Source organism: Cavia porcellus, unplaced genomic scaffold, assembly GCF_034190915.1.
Source record: "Cavia porcellus strain 051 isolate PalLab524CR breed Dunkin Hartley unplaced genomic scaffold, mCavPor4.1 scaffold_17, whole genome shotgun sequence".
Classification (NCBI taxonomy): Eukaryota; Metazoa; Chordata; class Mammalia; order Rodentia; family Caviidae; genus Cavia; species Cavia porcellus.
In genome coordinates, this window is record NW_026947500.1 from 20,047,521 (window position 1) to 20,068,311 (window position 20,791).

At 43.5% G+C, this 20,791-nt stretch overlaps 1 protein-coding gene across 3 annotated transcripts in view; it reads right to left on the bottom strand.

The window, feature by feature from the left end:
- The window catches only part of LOC100725022 (contactin-associated protein-like 3), a 233,507-nt gene that overhangs the window by 137,770 nt on the left and 74,946 nt on the right, over nucleotides 1–20,791 (bottom strand). For 2 of the 3 annotated variants that reach the window (XM_063227348.1, XM_063227351.1), the window contains one exon: nucleotides 1,702–1,812. In XM_063227348.1, the coding sequence (XP_063083418.1) occupies nucleotides 1,702–1,812 (111 nt within the window). Of the gene's footprint in view, nucleotides 1–1,701; nucleotides 1,813–10,201; nucleotides 10,434–20,791 lie in introns of those variants that run through there. The other variant, XM_063227350.1, reaches the window with a different exon arrangement.

The following is a 20,791-nucleotide window of genomic DNA, read 5'->3' on the forward strand; positions in this document are numbered from 1 at the left end:
CACAAGCCAAGAATAAAAATGACTGCAGTGATGGATAATCTTCACAGTCATATACTTTAATATGAAATATGATTTGACATTAAGAAGAGCTATGGCTGGAAATGACCCTTATTCTCCTTTATTCCCTGTGTCTCATGTCAATTACTATCTCAGTGATAATGAAAACAGTCATTTAGACTCTGCAGGAAAATCATGCACAGGGAAATCTTAGCAATGAATGAAATTAACAGGCTTCAATGTGTTTTAGCAAATGTACTTGCTCATGTGATCTTTGCCAATTTATACATTATTTGCATATATGCAAATTATTAATGTAAATGTATTCAAGCAAAATGATTAAGTTGTTCATTTTTGAGAACCACCCTTCCTATAACAAAGGCCATGAGATATTAATTTGACCCAATGTGCAATGCACTAAATGTGCTCAAATAATGGAAATACAAGAGAGGGAGTGAAAGAGAAAAAGGGCCCAAATAACAAGAAAGAAGATACCACAGAAAAAGCAAAGTTTTCATAGTGCATACTTCTTGTGTCATTTTCATATAGGCCTAAAATGTTTTTTGTTAACTATGTAAATTCAATTCCCTGAGGACTTACTCAAAGAAATTTTACTTTAGGTTTTACTTAGAAAAAAAATGCAGCATGATGCCTTGTCACACTGTATATGGTGTTTAAAGTTCCCTACATCTAATATATTTTATACACTTTTTTCCATGCTGGAACAAAATTCCTGAGGTAATCACATTAAAAAGAGGAAACGTTTGCTTTGGTTCACAGTTTCAGGGGTCTTGGTACATGGTGACTTGGCCCCACTGCCTTTGGCCTGGAGCACAGCGGCAAATCAAGGTGGAACCCATGGTGGGAAAAGCCCTCACATCACAACTTCGGCAAAGGGAAAAGAAACAGGAAGGGGCTGAGGTTCCCGCTCAGGTCATGTTCCTGGTAACATAACTTTCCCCTGCATCTGCCTCTTTAAGGTTCCACCGCTTCCCAACGGAATGATCAGCTGATGACCACGCCTCTAAACCCTGGACCTTTAGGGAACACACACCCAAATCACCACACACAAAAAGTTAACATTCAATTTTCTACACTTCTCTTTAAACATACGTACAGGAAAACACACTCCTAAGCTAATATTCATGCTGGAGCATGAATAAACCATTATATGGTTTTTCCTCCTCAGTGGGCGGTACACAGGGAATCAAGTAAGAGAATCAATTGACAAATAAATTAGGAGTTGTAGTTAAAATACAATAAAAAATAGTTTCCAATTGCTTATTTATTCTGCCAATGTTATCATCCAAATAAGGCAAATTAAATAATCTGGAGCAACATACACAAGAAATTTATACTTGTAGTAGGAAACCAAACAAACAAAAAGGCATGGCAGATTTCAAAGCCTTCCATAAATACTTCAGTGCTGAATGATTATACAGAAAGCCCAGACACTGTCAAAATCACATGGGACTTGTTCCAAAGCCCACAAAGACCGTACCAAGCCAATTCAGCCAATTCATGGAGCAAAAGTGACCTACTGATTCGTACCAAATACATCCTCAAGGGTTTCAAATGGGAACACATATGCTTATTTAGAATTGTAGTTCCTTCTAGAAAGCATCAATAAATTACAACCATTTCATTAAAGCAAAATCTAACAAGATTTGGCAAGGATCAGTAAGAAGCTAAAAGCAGACTCACCATCTCTCCGATTAAGCCTTGCAAACCCAGGGCCGTGGCTGCCGGATAGCTCCGAGGAGCTGCTGAAGGAGGACAGGGGCAAGGCAGAGGCCAGCGGAGCATCACAGCTGTCTGCGGGGAAAACATCGGCATGCGGTTAACAAACAGGCTGCAGCTTTGGGGAGACAATCGCTCAGAAAGGTAAGTGAGGACACAAGGAACTCATCTCTCTTAATTTTTTAAAAAGATATATACAATATTTGTATTGTGGTATAATTTACAAAGTGAAATTCCTGTGAATTTAAATTATTTTAAAGGTGACCGGTTTTGACCTATGCCCACAGTCGGAACCGCCACCCTAAAGAAGATATAAAACAGGTCCCACAGCCCCCACATGTAGCCCATGTCCCATGTTTTCTGGTTTTTCCAGGTGTACGGCTGCACCAGGACCCCAAAGCTGCTTTAACCTTTGATGGTTGGGTTCCTTAGGCACAGGCACATGGAGGCAGTGTGAATTTTGTGCCCAGATGTTGATGTAGTTAAAATTCTCAGTGTCACTGCACAGAGTTCATGGAGAATAAGGCAGCTGGAGTCTGAGCCAGGTGCTCAGATGAGAGTGACCTACAGGGCACGTGAAAAGCAACATCTGTAGCAGTAAGCTGGAAAAATTCCATTGTGGAGACCTCTGCAGTGCAAGTGACCGGGGAATATTTTGGCATGGAGACTCCTCCTCTTTGCCTGGTGTCTTCAACATCACAGGAAATGGCCCCAACCTATAACCCACAGAACCCTGCATGTCCCTCCACTCTACTCCTCTACTGTTTGGGTCCTGGTGTATAAAAACTGCAGGAAGGTGTGGGGTTTTCAATCCGGATCAGTCTAATTGTTATCTATGAGGTCTTTCACCCGAGGAGCTTAGCTGGTATCTATGAAGACTTCCTGCTTCTGGTGTCCAAACCTGAAGAGACCTTGGAATCATTCCCATCCTGGGAAGCTCTTTCACATGTGTGTTCGGTTGCTCCTCTGCCCTTCTTATCAATATTGTAATTATTTCACTTTCAGGCCCTCCACATATCTTCTCATTAGAAGGCCACCTCTTCTTGTTTTCTGGCATGGCTAGTGTGAGCTACTGATTTCCAACACATGCATTGAGATATTTTGGCTAAGAGCAATATTATACTTTGAATATACCATCAGAAGATTCTGAATTGCATATTTTACATGTACTTTTTTCTTTGTGAGCAATTGTTAAGTTCAGTGAGGAAAAGAAAGCATGTAGAATTATATTGCTATCACTTGAGAAAATATCAACTGCATTCAATGAGATAGATGTAAAATGTAGTCTGGAGTCTCTCTCTGGTGATCTGTTAGATTGCATGCATGGCATAGGGAATAACAGAAATAAAACCCAGTGCATAGAATTTGCCTGCATGAATATCACTTTATAAAGAATATTGGAGTACAATAGGTTTTCTAAAAGCATAAATTGTCATTGTCAAAATGAATTAAGTTTTGCCTAAGGCTGTCTCCATACATTTTAAATTTGGTCTAAAGGTTTCTCCATACATGGTGAACTGTCACCTAATGTGATGTGCTACCTAACCTGAAAGTATACTCTTTCAACAACCAGCCAAGCCTCAACCAATCACAACATCTAGACCACCAGCCAACCAGAGGGTCAAAGCTGCCAAAATATGATCATTTAAGGCAAAGGTGACGGGCAGCCAATCAGGTAATTTCGTCAGTCACTTCCTGTTCCCTGGATATAAATATAGCTACAACTGCAGTGAGCTGGAGCACTTCCTCTGCCTCTTGATTCATGAAACATTTCTTTGCTCAAATGAATTCTGCTTAATTCTATTTGTCTAAAGTTGTTTTCTGAACATCACGAGGATAGCTATATCAATTTAAGAAGCAACAGAAAAATAAAACTCATTTTGAAGTTTTTCTCAAACAGGGAAAACTATTTCTCACCAAATAAGATAACAAAGTATTTGCTACAAACATATTTTTCATGTATTTTTCTAGCAATGACAATGTTGTATTTATACAGGTGAATCAGACACTAGGACTCGTGATTTTTACAAGTGAAGACCTGCATGATTTGACTAAGCAACTACATTTAATGCACTTGACATAGGGAGCATCATGTTTTCTAAATGCTCAAACACCCAGGGAATCCTGGCGTACTGCTAACCCACGGTCTCCTCGACTTTTAAAAGCCCCTGCACCACAGCAGAGCCTTGCTGGATTCCCCTGCACACTGTTCTCTGAGTAACACAAGTGGGGATGATTCTCAGAATTTAGCAAACAGGTCACACTATGAACTGAGAAAACTTGAGAAACACATACTGACGTAACTTTCTAAAACTTAACCCAAGTTTCCCATAAAAGCACTTTAAAACTGTGAAGATGCCAAGAGAGCCTAGAAGGTGTACTGCACCTCTGGACAATGGACCCCATTGCACCTCAAGGAATCCCTGCAGAATTCAAGAAGAAAGCCGATCATCGAGGGAGAACTGCCTCGAAGGCTTCCTGCCCACTGTCTCCTTCATTATTCTTCAGATAAAAGAATCCAAGAACAATTTCTGAAATGACATTCATAAATACTTGGTAGAAACTATTCTGGCATCATGAAGAACACTCTAGTTATATCCAAGATCCAAGGTACCACCACGGTGCCTTTTTGTGTTCCACCTGCCCAGCACAGTCTGAAAGCACATGCTCGATAAACTTCGATTGAAGTTTACAAAGTGAAGTTTACAAAGATAGGTATCACAATCAGTAAATTTAATCTTTCCTAACTACTAGGATGGATTTTATTGCCCAAGTTAAAAGATAAGAATTTTAAGGGGCCAGGAATATAGCTCAGCAGCATAAGCACCTGCCTGAAAAGCCTGTGCTTTTGTGATTTGTGAGTTCAACTGCCAGTACAAAAAAAAGATAAGAATTGTAGAAATATCACAGATTCATCTCTCTAATGCGATTTCTAGAGAAGCTGTGAAAAGCTACAACAGATAATGTCATTGTTACTTTTTCCCTTAATTAATTTCTTAACTATATGTTTTATTGGTCTCAGTTCTCTATATTATTCAAGTTTAGGAATAAATCTATAAAGATAGCTGGTAACAAAATTATTGAACTTCCATTTCTCCTGTGCAAAATTCAAGAGTCATAACATGTGTGCCAAGGATTCACTTGTAACAAAGAAAATATCTAGGGACCAACTTAAAGAAATATGCTCTTTAAAAAGGCAATACATTCACAAAAGAAAAGAGTGTGCCTGGTGTCTGAATTTCCTCACTTTGCTCTCCCTCTCATTTCCAATTCTGCAAGCAGCATCTGCTGAGATTCTGAGTGAAAGACATGATCAGAAGCCCCAGGTGTTATGCAACCCAAATCTCCTCCTGCTTGCTTGGAAGTCTAGATAAGACTCACTGTATTTTCATGCACGTAACTGTATATTGTTCTGCCAGAAAATCCATAAATGTTTTCTTCAGGGATTATTCTATACCTATACAAAAAGGTTGGACTTTCACTGAAGGTGACTGAGTGGAAACTCAAAACCACTTGAAACAGACATTTTTAGAGGGAAAAAATTCTAAATTTATCACTGTTGCTTCTGCCCCTCATGAATGAAGTGTGCTTTTCCTAAAGAATTCCCTTTAGATAGGAAGGCATAGATCCATTCAGATTTGTAAGAAGAACTTGTACTTACAACCTTCCACATAAAAGTTTTACTTAAACTCTCACTAAAATGATGCCAAGCATCTTTAATAATTTAAAAGGCAAGTTGCACATGGAAAGGAAGAAATAGCATTGCACACAGACGAACATATGGACACATCTCAAGAAGGTACGGCTCGCCATCGGTCTTTATGATTCAGTGTGTTCATAGCTGTCCTCCACATGGACCAGCTCCAATTAAAAAGAAGCACAGATGTATAGTTAGCAGTCTTTACATAATTTACATAGTCGCCAACCACTAATGTTTCAGGGCATTAATTAATTTTTCCCAAAATGAAGATATTTTCCATACATCTGCTTGTTGATAACAATGTCGGCACTTGTTAAATTCTGTAATGGTAGGCTGCTTCTATGATACTCTGACGCTGGTCAGGTTCCCTCCCCTCATCTCATCAGCCCTGGATGGGACAGTTCACCCCAAAGCCTGGGTCCAGCCTGGGCACGGGACACCAATCTGGTGGGCGGAAAGTCAGATTGTATTGGACAGGCTGATTGAAGCATCAAGTTTGTTTACTCATTTGTGGTATCGTATTCGTCCATGCTTCCATTAATGCAATTTTGGCTGATAGTTTAAAATACGCATTTAATTTAGAAACAATCTCAAATTTACCGAAGTTGAAAAACTGTATTCATACACACCATCACCAATGAAAATATTAATATGCTTTTCCCACACAAAGAGATTTCCCCCACATAATTGTCATACATTCATCCTAATAATCATGGATCCAGTTCCAACTTGTAATCCTCAGATCAAGTTCAAGTCTCACCAGTTCCCAGTAACCCTTAGAGAACAAGCACTCAGCCTGGGTCATACATAGTGTGAAGCAGCTATGCTTTCTCAGCGCCTTTCAGTCAGAATGCCTCCCTCCTGACCCCATTCCACCTCTGGCAGTCTGCTTTAGGTCACCACCAGTGCCACCTCCCGTGTCTCCACCTTTGCTGCTCTGAGGATCCCAGTATGTGTCTGCACCCTGCGCCATGCTGGCAGGCCACCCCCTACCCTCATGGCTCCCTGCATGTTCAGCCATCCACCTATTGGATGGCTTTATGTTCATCAGGAAGAGAAGCACGGAGGAAATGGAAAAGCAAGTGATTTGGTTTTTTCTATGAACCAATTAATTTTGGAGGGTTGATTATTATTTCCCTGGTCTACTTGTCCTCTGTAAAGATTATCTGTCTGCAGTTTAGAAAAAAATGAATAAAGGTAATCTGGATTCAATTTTTTGATACAGCACCATTTAATACTAAATTAAAGTCTGTCACTCATCTCCAGATTCTTTTCAAAAATGGAATTAGTAAAGGGTCCAAAGTAAAACACCTGCTGAAGTAATTATTCCTATGCTGTATGAGACATTCTTCCTGACATGTGCCACCACACCACAGCACAGGTGAATTTCCTTGCTAAACCACAGGCCATGTGGCAGGTTTGCCCTTCTCTTCTCAGCCTGGCTGAAATTGAAGGCATGAATATTTAGCAAAGAAAATAAAAGTGTTTTCATCTAAGTAATGAGTAAATCAATTCAATGAAAGTTTACACGAAAGGCTGTTTTTCAGCATTTTAGTTCCATAAAATCTACCAAACCGTTGAGTGAGGTATCCCTGGGGTCAGTGCCCAGGACTGAATACGGTAGTCTTCTTATTCTTCTGGTTGTCTTCAGGTGCTGTATGAGAGCAATAGGTGACTTTTCATTCCTTCTTAGGCAGATGAAAAGGGAAAAGACAGGAAAAGAACTCAGAGATGAACTAGGAGAACAATCAGACTCCTGTTGTTAGGAGCCACAGCTGATTAACAGATAGCACACTGGCGGTCAAGTCCCCCCACCACCACCTGTCCTGCTCCCCAGAGTCAAACAGGAGCAGCACAAGAGTGGCTGTAACATGACGAGATGAGGGCAAGGTTTGGCTCGTGTCCTTTCCTAGCAAGCGAAAGCGCTAACAACAGATAAAACAACACAAACTCACAGCTCACCTGAGTGTCTACCATCAAAACTTTCTACCCATTCCCGCATATGAGCTCAGAGGGAAAAACAGATAAGGTTCACTACTTCTACATAATAAGGAACTATTCATAAATACAAAAGACGTGGTCCGCTATAGATGCGTCACCTTCAGAAAGAGGAAGAGTACACCAGGATGATTCAAACGCACAGAGAGAAGGGGACAAGGGAAACAGAGAGACAGAGAGAGAAGGAGGGGGCGGGGAAGGCAAGCCAGACGCATGAACCATGAAGAGAAGCTTCCACTCAGGCAGAAACCACCTTCCCTTGTTTGTTTTCTGAGCTAACATTCAAGAAGAATGCATGGACTACCTAAAGTGTCAAATACTGAGAGCTTGAGCTTCTCATGATCCCACTTCATGCAAAAAGCCACTCTGTGCTATCAGCCTCAAGCCACCTTGGCAGACAGCATTTTGCTTCTGAAAAATGAACTGTAAAAAATGTGAACATATCACAGTGTCCATGTGAGGGAGTTACTTTTAAATTTCCTTTTTTACTGTCTTGGTGATATTCAAGATTGCTTCATTTTTGTTAGTTACACAATTTTACCTGAAGGAATTATTTGATCTGTAAGGTATTTTAAAGTTAACCAAGATATGTTGAACATAGAGGTATTAAAAGCTTTCTCAACAACAACATAAAGACTCCATTAAACTACTGTTGAAATTTTAAGTGTGATCCAGAGATCCCAGCAAGCCAAGTTTGGTGATGAGCCCACGTGGAACATCTAAATCTGTGTCTAATTCCTGCATAGTTCATCTCCAAGGCCCCTGGTCGTCTGGTAAGAAAGCTCATTTTGAAAGACAATAGCTTAATTTCTGCTGGCTTGTTAGTCTTCCATTGGATTCCAAACGAAATACTATCAATATAACCAACCCGGGGCACCAAAACAATCACAACTGCAAAACCCGATCCAGCCGCTGGGGTCTCAGCTGACTTCACTGCTTTTTGCCTTTTTCAAAGAAAGCTTTGTGGAGCCCTGTTTTTAAACAGTAAGAGTGACCTCTAGTGACTTATTTTATTGTTGTGTTCTACAGGTTGATCACTGTGTCTTTCTAAAAGTAGTGTACTTCTCATTTATGTATTTAAGTGAAATAGAACTTTGCATTACAGGATCCAAAGAATTTGACTTGATCTAAATATCCACATCTTACTGACAAAACCAAATCAAAGTTTGATCTGATACACTGTATGTTAGGTGACTAATGGGGCCAGGAGCTCACTGTTAGGAGAAGCACACAAGGTATCTGGTGACATGCTGAAGCAAGGTACACACACTACCTGTGTCTGCATGCGGGAAGAGCCCAGCTTGAGGCTTCCAGAAGGAAAGGAACAAGTGATGGCAAGCTTTCTCCGATGGCTCAGGGAAGCTACTGAAACCTGCTCCTGGTTATTATCCTGCCACAATCTCAGTTTCTGAATATGGCCACCAGAATACTATGCAATGATTTTAAAATAGGTTTTGGTAAGATGGGGCTGAGGCTGAGTGGGGGGAGATTCAAGTGAAAAGAAAAATCAGGTGATTTTAGTACAAAGAAAAATATATTTTGAAGTTCTAGTCTCATGGCTGGATTAATCTAGAAGAGAAGGCATGTCTCAGGGAAATGCAAAATAAATTAACACTTTTGTCTCAGTTTGGCCTTGTTATTTATTTTTAACGTAAGGAGAAAAAATGACAATGAAACTGAGTTATAAAACAAGTTAGTAGGACAGTTACAATAGTTATAACATTGTGCATTGTTGTCTTAGCAGTTATTCAGAGCACATGATAAAGGCATGATATCTTGTCTGAACCATACTAGCACAAAACATTCTTTTCAAGGAGCCAAGATAAGCTAGCTATATAGCTCTCTTAACTCTCTTGTGTATACATATTTTATTTGTCCGATTTGACCCAGCTCTTCCCCTTCCAGGTATTTTCTCAGAAGAACTGAAACATTATACCCCATCTCTATGTATGATAAAAGATGAGTGCATTGGATTCTTCTGAGCTATTTGGAGTATCATCATTAGAATGTGACCCAATCCAAAACTAGTCTTTCTAAGTTTTTACCACATCAAAAACAAAGCACCATGACAAATTTTTAAATGTGAAATACCAGCAGAGAAGAATCGTTTTTGAGATCACCTCACTGTCTGGCTACCTTTTGCCTTTAAGCAAGAACTTTCCAGTATTACAAATGAACAGCCCAGTGTCACCATGTGGTTCTCTCGGTAGTTTGGCCAGGCTGCGAGATTGGGGTTGTAATATTTAGGTTCACCTACAGGTGCTCCAGCCCTGTAGCACACAAGAGGTCAGAGCACCTCACCTGTGAAGCCACCAAGATCTGCAAAAATGTAAGCTGTTAACCTCTCCATAGATACAGTATGATGCAACGTCTGCCAGTTATTTTCCTGTCAGATTGAATTCCTACACAGTGCTCCAGTTCTTAAAAATAATGACACTCTTTGCAGGCTAATCCCCTATGATGACATGTTTTTTCGATCTTAGGACAGCGTTCACTTTCAAACACACAGATTCAAAGTCAAATGTGCATCAGATATTTTAGACTCTCCTACAAGTGGAAAGTCTGGCGTAAACAAAATTGTGTGTTTTTTCAAACTGTAATTCCGTAGGTTTAATTTTGAAAGCCTCTATTTCAGGAGCATGGTCTGCAGTTCTAGGTGCAAATATCTACACACACACACACACACACACACACACACACACACACACACACACACACACTTTCCAGGTAGCTTAGTGCAAGTTTTAAGCCATTGGCTGAACTTACGCGGGTTTCCTGCTACCGCGGGGTTCTGGGTCCAGACGGACAGAAGCAGCAGCGCGGAGAGGACCGACAGGAAGGCGCCGGCGACAGAGGCCATGCTCCGGAGCCGCCCACTCAGGTCAGGGACGGCCACCCAGGTCGGGGACGGCGCGGCTCCCACGCCCAGCCTGCGGTCTGGGGCACCTCCTCCTCTCTGCTCTTCCCTCCCGGCTGCCGGCAGCACACGCCCCGTGAGCCCGGCTCTCCCCAGCGCCCCCGCGCCCCGGGCGGCTGCAGGTGGCAGCTGCGCGCTGGGGGCCCGAGCCCCGCCCCCGCCCCTCCCCGGCCACACCTGACGCCCGCGCTGGCCGCTGGGGCACCGAGGATGGTCACCCTGGCGTGAGCACCCGGCTGTTCGCCTAACGTAGCCTGAGTGTGCGGGAGAAGTCACTGCTGTGTCTGTCCTGCAGGGGAAGCTGGGCCGCCGGACGCTCAGCACTCCGCGCAGACCTTCAGGACGCGCTCTCAGGGTGCAGTCGGTGAGGCCGCGGGTTCAAGGGCAGCGTTCCGCCGCGCTGCGTGGATTCAGTATTTTGGGATTTCCTCCATCGTGGGTGTTTTAAGCACTAAATTTTATGTTGTAGCAGTGCACTAAAATACTGTATTAATCATGCACAGTGATCAGCGGACACCGGCCCACTCCCCGTAGCCAAAGGGCAAGAACAGGAAAAGCTGGAAGAAAGGACGGAGTACCATGCTGTCCTCCTAAGGGTGTGCACCTAGGTGCGGGCGGGTCAGAGGCAAGCGGTGCATTTCAGAGGGCTCTGCTGGGACTCCACGGGCACACCCAGGAAGGCCTGCCCATCTACTGGTCCAGTTTCAGCTCGAAGAAAGCCACCCTCGCTGCCCCCTCGGCGGGGACCCTAGAGAGGGCTGCGCCAACCCTCACTCCAGCGCCGCCCGGGTGCGAGCCCCCCTGCCCGCCTGGTGCACGCAACACGTGGCCTGGGTTTCAAGCCTGACTCACAGCTAGCCCCTGGGAGGCCCCTCGCAGCAGGACAGCGTTGACGACCACCTGGCACTCACACCATGGAGTCCGTTTAGAGCAGAGGCCCAGATGAGCACGGAGGCCTGCCTGGGTCCTGGGTCCTTTTTTTTTTTTTTTTTTTTTTTTTAATATGCCGTTAAGTAACGCAGTATTAAAACAGTGTCTTCCTACTGCAAAGGGAAAAAAGTTATGTATCTTGATTGTACTAAAATGCACACCTTGAGACCAGGGCCTTATTCTCTGCATCTTGGGTCAGGACCTGCTTCGCGTGGAGACTGTACAAGGCACTCCAGATTTTGTTCCACAGCCCCAGACCTTGCCTAGCGCAGTGGGGTTCCCCACGGTGCCCCCAGTACTGAGTGCCTGCTGTGATACTACCCAGCCAGAGGAGAGTGCGTCTCCTCCTCTGCTTCCCAAATTCTCAGCCTGCGATGAGCATGGGCAAACTCCAGAAAAGGCTATCAGGATTTATAACTATTAGCTCAGGGAAAAAATAGCCGTGTGTACTTTTTGTCTTTTTGGAAAAACAGTTCAGAAAATATCCTCGAAAGTGTTTTCTTCATTAAAGTGAATTCAAATGTAATACTCATATGAGAAAACTCCTAAGTCATCCTGGAATTAGTAACTGGGTTCACGTACACTGCTTGTGCACAAGTTATGTAAGTCACACCTTTCATCACCGAAAAATTTTATAAACACATGAAGTTGACTGACAGGTTAATTGCCTTGAGGTAGAAAATGAAAGTCATTTTTTAAATTAGACCTTGGGTAAAACAACAAAATGTCAATCTTCTGTAATTTTTGCTTTTATATACTTAGACAACCCTGTCCACAAGACTGTGCTTATTTTATTTCAGGGTAGATTTACCCTGCCCCTAAGTATTCTCATTCTGCAACTTCATCTTCTCTTTTGGTCACCTACCATGGGTGCTTCAGCCACAGCCAGAATTTACAGTCTTCCAGTTCTCAATTCTAAAAATTAGAGTGAGAACACTGAAACATTTGCCAGGCAATCTAACAGCATTTTAAACCCTAAATGAGTGTGCTTTTAGAAGCACGCCGCATCTGTAAGCATATTTTATCTTGTATTATTTTTCTAAACTATTAATATTAACTCAATTTTGAAAAAAGCTACTGCATTAGTCAAAGCAGAATTAGGAAGAAGAATTGACAGATGATTTAAATAAAGAGATTGTTTAAAAGGGGGGACTGTATAAGTCAGCTTTACATTACTCTAACAAAAATATCTGAAACCAAAGAAATTTTATTTCTATTCCAGCTTTCAGGAACTTTCATTCAAAGATCAAATGGTTTGAGCCCCTGCAAGGCACATTATGGCCAGAGAGGGAGAGGGGAAAAAATGTTTCTTTTATAAACCAGGAAGCAACAAGACTTAGAGACTGGGGGTCCCTTCGGGGCTTGCTCCCAGCGACCTAAAGACCTCCCTTGAGGTTGTGTTATTTCCTGAAACCACCACTCTTGGAAACTGAGCCTTCAGCCCCTTTGGATCTCCAAGCATAGCAGACTCCCTGAAGTGACCCTGCAGTAGCCACAGAAGAGCAACAGCAAAAAGCCACTACCACTCATGACCAGAGGGACTTGCTTTGGGAGCAGCGGCCACAGCAACCATGCTGTAGTCACGGCAGCAGAAACCTGGGGCCAGGGTCTGGAAGCAGCAAGTGTAGGAAAGGAATGTTTCTGCGGCCTCTGACTTCTTGATGCCTTGGTCCCTGTCAGAGCCTCTCAGTGGTGAAACCCCACTGGGAGTCAGCCAGCAGGGTGGCCAGGAAACCTGGAGACCAGAAGGGTACAGAACGGCGCTGAGGGACTCAGGAAGAGCTGCCAGTGCATCCTGGGAACAATGGCATTTGTCTAATCAAAAGTGATCATATCTGGGAAAGCTTACCTTGTTTTTGTTTTTGTTCTGTAATGAATGATTATGAAGCACTGGCTTAGAGTACAAACCCAGTGTTGTGTTGGTTTGGCTCAGGTTTACAGAGGCACTGGAGTAACTGAGTTTCTTTGAAATTAAACCAGAGCTTTGATATCAAATAGTTTGCTCTTTTATTAATAGGGAAGAATAAATTTACAGAATGTCATAGTCCTGAGTGGAGCTTTTCATTAACTTCAGCAAGTAAGTGAACAACACTTTTTGTTGTGTTTCACAAAAACAGAAAGATCAATGTTCTCACAGAGCAGAAAGGCGAGGTCTCTCTTCGCATGGCCTTCCGACAATCATCTGTATTTAAGAAAACAATTCTCACCTTTCCTGGAAATTGGGAATGTAAGTGAGTTCAAACACAAATACTCCTTATTAAAATAATAACTGTTTTCTGTGAAATTGACAAGCTAAAAATTAAATTTTTCTAAAGGATGGTAGGTTAAGAAATAAGCAAATAATAAATAAATTGAAATATTCTTTCTAATTTCCATCATTATCTAGTTGATATAAACTGAAAAAAAAAGAATAGCAATCAATGACTATACCCTAAATAATCTGCTTAACTCTTTTATTGAGACTTGTTGTATATAACATCACTGATTTTGTATGCAAGATGATAAGGCAGTTACCACTGCTATATAAAAATCACCACAGGCACTCATGTATTATTGAAAACATTCTCTCAAATTATCATTTAAAAATTTAAGGCTCGCCCAAAATCTGGATTAATCTTTTACAAAGAAAAAGGAGGTAGGCACGGTTAGAATATGATCATAGGAACTAGAAAAATGACTCCAAATTTCAGTAAAACAACATCTGCCATTGAGATCTGCTAATATTAGCATGAAATCTTCTACAGGTTTCAGCTATTTTGCTTAATATGTGATACAAACTTTCATATAGGAGAGATTACGTGAGTCGGGTTGGGGGGGAAGAAAGAGAAGAGGAACATTTGGAAGAAGTAGGTGTAAAGATAGGAAAGAGTAAAGAAAGGGACCCCTTAAATGTCAAAACTAAACTGATTCATGCTAAGCCCAATATGTTGGCCAAATCTGTAATACCAGCACTCAGCAGGCTGAAGCAAGAGAATCTCTGAGTTTGAGGTCAGCCTGAGCTACATAAAGTCTAAAGCCAGCCTGAACTACAGAGTGAGACCCTGTGTCACAAAAATATATATATATTTTATTCCTGCTACCATTGCGTCTAAAGTACAAATGGATCCTTCCATGGCTATGTAGCCCTCTCTTCAGGCATGAATATAGCTGTATGTATAAAATGTCAAGCTTATAATAATGAACCTTGGCTTGAGACATCTTTTAAGGAAACACTATATAAAAGATAGGAAATAAAAGATATGGATGTGAAAGAATGTTTAGACTTTCCTGTATTTGTTTTTCAGAACCCTAAACAACCTCATGGCAAGCTTGAATTTCTGAGTGCAGCGTAATGTTTTCACTGTGAGTAGCTCCAGGGAGTTCATATCCATTTACCAACCAGCTCATGTGAGGTTCCAGGAGCCTCCCAACAGACAAGTCCCAGAGCACCCTCAGGAAGCTCTCTGACCACAAGGCCCTGTTACAGGAGGAGCACTGTGGCAGGCCACTCTTCCCAGTGAGACTGGCTCTTGCTTTTGCCAACACTGTAAAGGCACAGTCTATTGTAAACCCAAATAGTGAGTTCAGTCATCCAAGTATTGTAATCCTTTTTCCAGTTTTCCTCACAATCCAAAAGGTTGTATTTGTAATCCCACTGAGTCATTTTTGTAATCTTAGCAAGACAATTCCAATCTACCACCACCAATGCAACCCACGGCAAGAGTAAAAACACCAAGACATACTCCAAGTTAAGGGCAGCCAAGGGGCCCTAAGACCAATCCCCGTGAGGACATGCAGACAAAGGCCTCTCCCAGACATGATCCTAGGCCTCTCCCAGAATTTATATCTTGTGAAGAAGGGGGGTGGCTCAGGGAGTGAGTGACAGTGAGGATGGCAGGAATTTTGTGAGAACATGAACTGGCTGGCCAGGTGCAAGATTGGCATCTCTGTAAATTGTAGAGATGAAGATATGCAGAAGGATTAATTTACATAATCCAATTAGGGTAGCAGTGGAATTGTTTTGTGGGGCTATTGCTTCATTTCTAATATGCAGACTCTTGTGCCCTGGGGAGTCATAGCCTCTTATCTTGAGACTCATACCCAGTTGACATTCCCAGAGCTATTTGCTCTAACATTTCCCCTGCTCAATCCTGTATTGTGGAGAACACTAGAGGAGGAAACAGGACTGTCTGATGGCTTTTGCATATTAGCACCTCAGCTAGCTTTATTTGCAATGCTCAGAACCAGTTGAAGAGAGAAGGAAATACCCTAGCCAGCCTTTTACACATCAGTATAAGGGAATGAGTCTCCAAGTAATCAAAGTCACAGTAATTGTTTTGGATTCAAAGGGAATCCCTGGAGTTATCTCCCACACAGTCTAGAAGTTAGGACAAAGTGTCTAGAAGACAGTCTTATATGTAGTGAAACTACTGCACCTCCTGTGACAACAAATCTAAGCAAGGACTATGAAGTGGACAGCACAAGGAGGCTACTTAGATTGGTATCAATTTATTCAGAATGTTTCAGATGGCTGGAAAAGGCAAGGTTATAATTTTATAAGGAAGCCTAGGCATTTTACAAATAATACAGCACAAAACTGTCATCTCAGGCCAAATATGAAATATTAGCACATTTTTATCATAATATAAAGCACCAAACATGGGGAAAGTTTTGTTCCTTTCATAATACACAATGTTTTATGCCATCTCACATATCTAAAAGGGTTAAATACAGGATAGTCTGTGAAGATTATACCTTCTGGGATGAGAAGGGAAGGGGGCATGACATTTAATGTACAGTAACTTCCCAAGAGTACAAAGAACTTACAAAATACCATACACATTTTCTGGTTCAAAATTTAAGAGACTCTACTACTGAGCAGGGGTCAAGAAAACAAAAAAGGGGGTAGAAAACAAAACAATACTGGATGCACTGAAGAGTTAACCTGAAACTCACAACAGTCCTCCTGCTTTATCTTTGGTTACTTGGGAACAAGATGCCCTGATAAGCAGCAGGAACTTCTAAGACTTACTCTACACTCCCACAGCAACGCCCTACATCTTTCTCTAAACCTCAGACTCCATGTGTTTAAAATGAACATAATTCAACCTCTTTTCTGAATAGTTTTTGGAAGAATATTTAAGATTTTATTTATGCAAAATGGCTACTGCCTATAATATAGTAGGAGTTCAATAAATTATTCATAGTCATTAAAGTAAACTCAAATCCTATTAAGACCCTTTTCAAAGACTGATAGTCACTAATATAAAATGCTTTCTGCTCACCAGGTACCTTTCCATCCCACAAATTAAATATACTCTTCTTTGTCTCTAAAAAACATTTTAAAATGCTCGTCTCCTGGGAAGCTCCACATTAAATAATAGCAGTTTGTCCTAAAGCTTCTTGTAGCACTGCAGAATGAGGTTACACCAGAACAATTTCCACATGAATAATAGATAAAGTGCATTCTTTGTGATTCAGAGGGTTTTGTCCCAGTACATTCATTCTTTCAAATGTCCAATGTACCTATAAAATTTTAATTTCTGCACTAAACACCTAAGTATAATTTCCATTAAATATAGATGCACAATCATGTTAAGCCTAGTATTTATTTCCTATGGTTTGTTCTTACTAACTTCTTGCCTCTGTCAACAAATTTAACATGCTAATTTATCAAGTACCAATTAGCACATACGTGCCTACTAATGCAGGGGGTTTTCTTTCACTAGTAAAGGAAGGCTATACAGCGTTCTCCAAAGGATAGGCAAACATAATCATAAGCAAATTTCACCCTTGAGCAAAAAATTAATGCCATAGTTATATTAGGGGGTCCCTAAAGTTTTCTTATAACTAATGCTACAGTCGAATCAAATGTCAAAATGGTTGATTATTGAGTAACCCAGCTTCTTTTGTAGATATACACTGTTTAATGTTGATGTATTTTATTTGCTCTTTAAAACTTAGCCTTGTAACCTTCCTTTCAACATATAAGGTTCATAAAAAAGACATATCCAGCTATGGGATGTAGTTCATGGGACAACTCAGGGCAAGTTATTTTCTTGATTTTTTTTTTTTGTGTGTTGTTGGGAGCCACCACATTGCCGAGCCGCCGCATATAGCGATCATGCGGCCTGTGGTAAAGAGTAAAGCCTGAGTTAGATTACCCCTCCCATCGAGCACGTTAGTTTCCTGCTTACCGCGTAAACAACCCGCTCAATAATATGTTAGCCAATCAGCTTGCCTTGCTTACTTTAATATGATTGGACACTGTATCCGTATATATACTGGTGCCACCCCTGGGGGGAAGTAGAAGCCCGGAAGGAGCCGCGGAGAGCGGACCGGTAGAGGCTTCGGAGCAAAGCACGGAAGGAGCCGCGGGGAGCGGACCAGAGGAGGCTTCGGCTGGGAGCGATCCCAGGGCAGGCTGTACGGAGAAGGAAAATAAAAGAAAAGGTTGTCCACTGCCAGACTTTGTTGTGTGTCCTTCCTGCCGGCCGGGAGTGACATCGACATCTGGTGGCCCGTACGGGGAGCTGATCACCCCCGAGACGTGGCAGTGGACAACGCTCCAACGCAGAGCTGCAAGACAGGTGAGTAGAGGATAAACCTGGGCCCTGGGTGGCGCGCACCTACAGGGTTTGTAGACTCCTCTCAGGCTCACGCGTAAGTGGCGGATTCCTTGGGCCTCACGCGGTGAGTAACATATTAAAAAATGGGAAACATGCTAGGTAGCGGCACTAAGAGTGAGGGTGGTTGCGGGGAAAGCTCTCAAGAGCTTACAAAAGTACGCAGGGTATTTGAGCAGGCCCAGTCAGGGAGCTCCCGAGAGGGGTCCGTCAAGGGGAACAAAGATGCTAAGGAGGAGGACGGGGCTCAAGCCTCGGAGTCGTCTGACTCCGAGGACGAGGGAAGGTTGAATGGTGAGGAGGCCAAAGAGACCAGCTGTCAGGGGCCTAAGTCGCTTGATGGGGAGACGCAAGGCTCTTTCGCTGCGTTGCGCCGCGAATTGCGCTCCGCTCAGCTAGGCTTACGAAAAAGCAGAGAGCTTCTGAGCGCCCCCTGGCAGGGGAGGGAGACAGAACCTTCTGCTCCGCCCTGGAACTCGTTCCCGGAAACGGTCCCTCGCTGCGAGGCCGCTGCCTGGGACTTCCCCCCTCTTCAGCCAGTACAGGAAGTAATGCCTAGGCCGCCATTTTCTACCCAACCGCGGCCGCCATCTTATGATGCTCCACCGCCGGCGGGACGTTATTTCCACAGACAGCTGTGGTGTGGGGGTCGTGTGTCTAATGAAGACCACCCGTTCCCAGGGATAGATAGCGGCCCCTATGGGATATATCCTGTACAGATGGCCATGGGTCAGGGACGTAATGTGCAGGAACCCTTTGAAATAAAGCAGATTAGAGAACTTAAAAATGCAGTTACAACCTTTGGGCCGACTGCACCTTACACCATTGCCATGCTGGAGAACCTGTCTTCTGGGCCCCTCACCCCCGCGGACTGGACTCAGCTGGCAAAGGCGTGTCTGCCCTCGGGTAGTTACCTGGATTGGCGAGCCTGGTACGCCGAGTTCGCTGCCGAACAGGCGGAAAGAAACGCTAACCGAGGGAACCGGGGATGGAATAGAGACATGCTTATGGGGGAAGGCCAACACGCTGATGATCAGACTCAGTTCCCTGGTGCAGTTTATGAGCAGATCAATACCATTGGGCTTCGCGCCTGGAAGCAGGTGAGTGGTGCCGGAACGGCATCCTTGTGCCTTTCTAAAATAGTCCAGGGCACAACAGAGCCATTCGTTGATTTTGTGGCTCGGATGCAAGATGCCGCCGATAAGATCTTTTCCGATAGGGAAGTGGCTCAACCGCTGGTTAGGCAGTTGATTTTCGAACAATGCACAAAGGAATGTAAGGCAGCAATAGCCCCACATAAGAATAAGGATCTTAACGCCTGGATCAGAATATGCAGAGAAATAGGGGGGCCGCTTTCTAATTCGGGAGTTGCAGCTCTTCTGGCTGCGGCAGTACAACAAAGGGGACCTCGCGGGCCTAGAGAGGAACATAAAGCCAAGGGGTGCTTCAGCTGCGGGGACCCAGGACACATTAAACGCAACTGCCCAAATAGTGCAGACGCCAAGCCTCGCCTTAAAAATGAAGGATCGTATAACGTCTGTGGGCCATGCAGAAAGGGTCCACATAAGGCAGAGGATTGCAGGTCAGTTTATGATGCTCAAGGAAATCGTATTTGTGGCCGAGGACAGGATAGCACAGCTCCTGCTGCTCCCCAGCCTCCATAAGAGGTTCCAGTACTCCACATAACTCTTGACAAGAGGCCCATGCTTTTGCTTAAGATCAATGGCAGACAATTAAAGCATGGTATCCCATACAATCCTCAAGGTCAAAGAATCATTGAGAGAGCTCACAAAAGCCTCAAAGAAGTTTTATATAAACAAAGAGGGGGAGTAAGCCAAGGCCTGCCTCCAAAGGCACGGTTATCTATGGCACTGTTCACATACAATTTTTTAAATTTAAACAATAATAACCGCTCACCAGCTATGGAGCATTCTAGTCCATCTCCTAGCAATAAGGGATGGGTGAAATGGAAAGATGTCCTAACAGGACAATGGATGGGCCCGGATCCGGTAATCAGCTGGAACCGAGGCGCGGTTTGTGTTTTCCCACAGGAACCGGGACGAGAACCACTGTGGGTCCCAGAGAGACTGACACGGGCAACAAAGCCCTCGACTGAAGATCAGACCTGCCCTACCGGAGATCCATCACAGACCAACCAACAAGATGAATAGAAATAGCGGTAGCCCAAAATGGACAAAAAGATCCTCAGGCATATGCATGGCTCGCTCGCCTAGCCTACGACCGAGTCTAGGGGCGGTGAGCTTCCCACACTCCTCCTCTAAAAAATTATGACATAGCTGGGTAGGAGAGTCAATGACGGGTAAGAGCGTACTCCCCCGGTGCGACTCAACCTAAGCCAGGCCCTACCCCATCCTGCACGTAAGCCGCTGGACTGTTAGATGCTGCCCAGGTCTAAATTTCTCTCCGAGGGGATTTCTTTACGGAGAGGAAATGAGTGCAAGCCTGTGTGCATCCAGGTTCCGTCCGGTTCCTTCCTGGCCCTGGAAAAAGGACGAGGGCCTCGGGGCCTCGGCAGACTCGGGGACGGCCGACCCGGGCCGACGCCGAGAGCCCTTGGTGGGCCTCCTATCAGGGCATAGGCCTCTACACTCAATTCAGGACGGGCTGCGATGCGTAGACTTATTTAAAATAAAAAAGGGGGAGATGTTGGGAGCCACCACATTGCCGAGCCGCCGCATATAGCGATCATGCGGCCTGTGGTAAAGAGTAAAGCCTGAGTTAGATTACCCCTCCCATCGAGCACGTTAGTTTCCTGCTTACCGCGTGAACAACCCGCTCAATAATATGTTAGCCAATCAGCTTGCCTTGCTTACTTTAATATGATTGGACACTGTATCCGTATATATACTGGTGCCACCCCTGGGGGGAAGTAGAAGCCCGGAA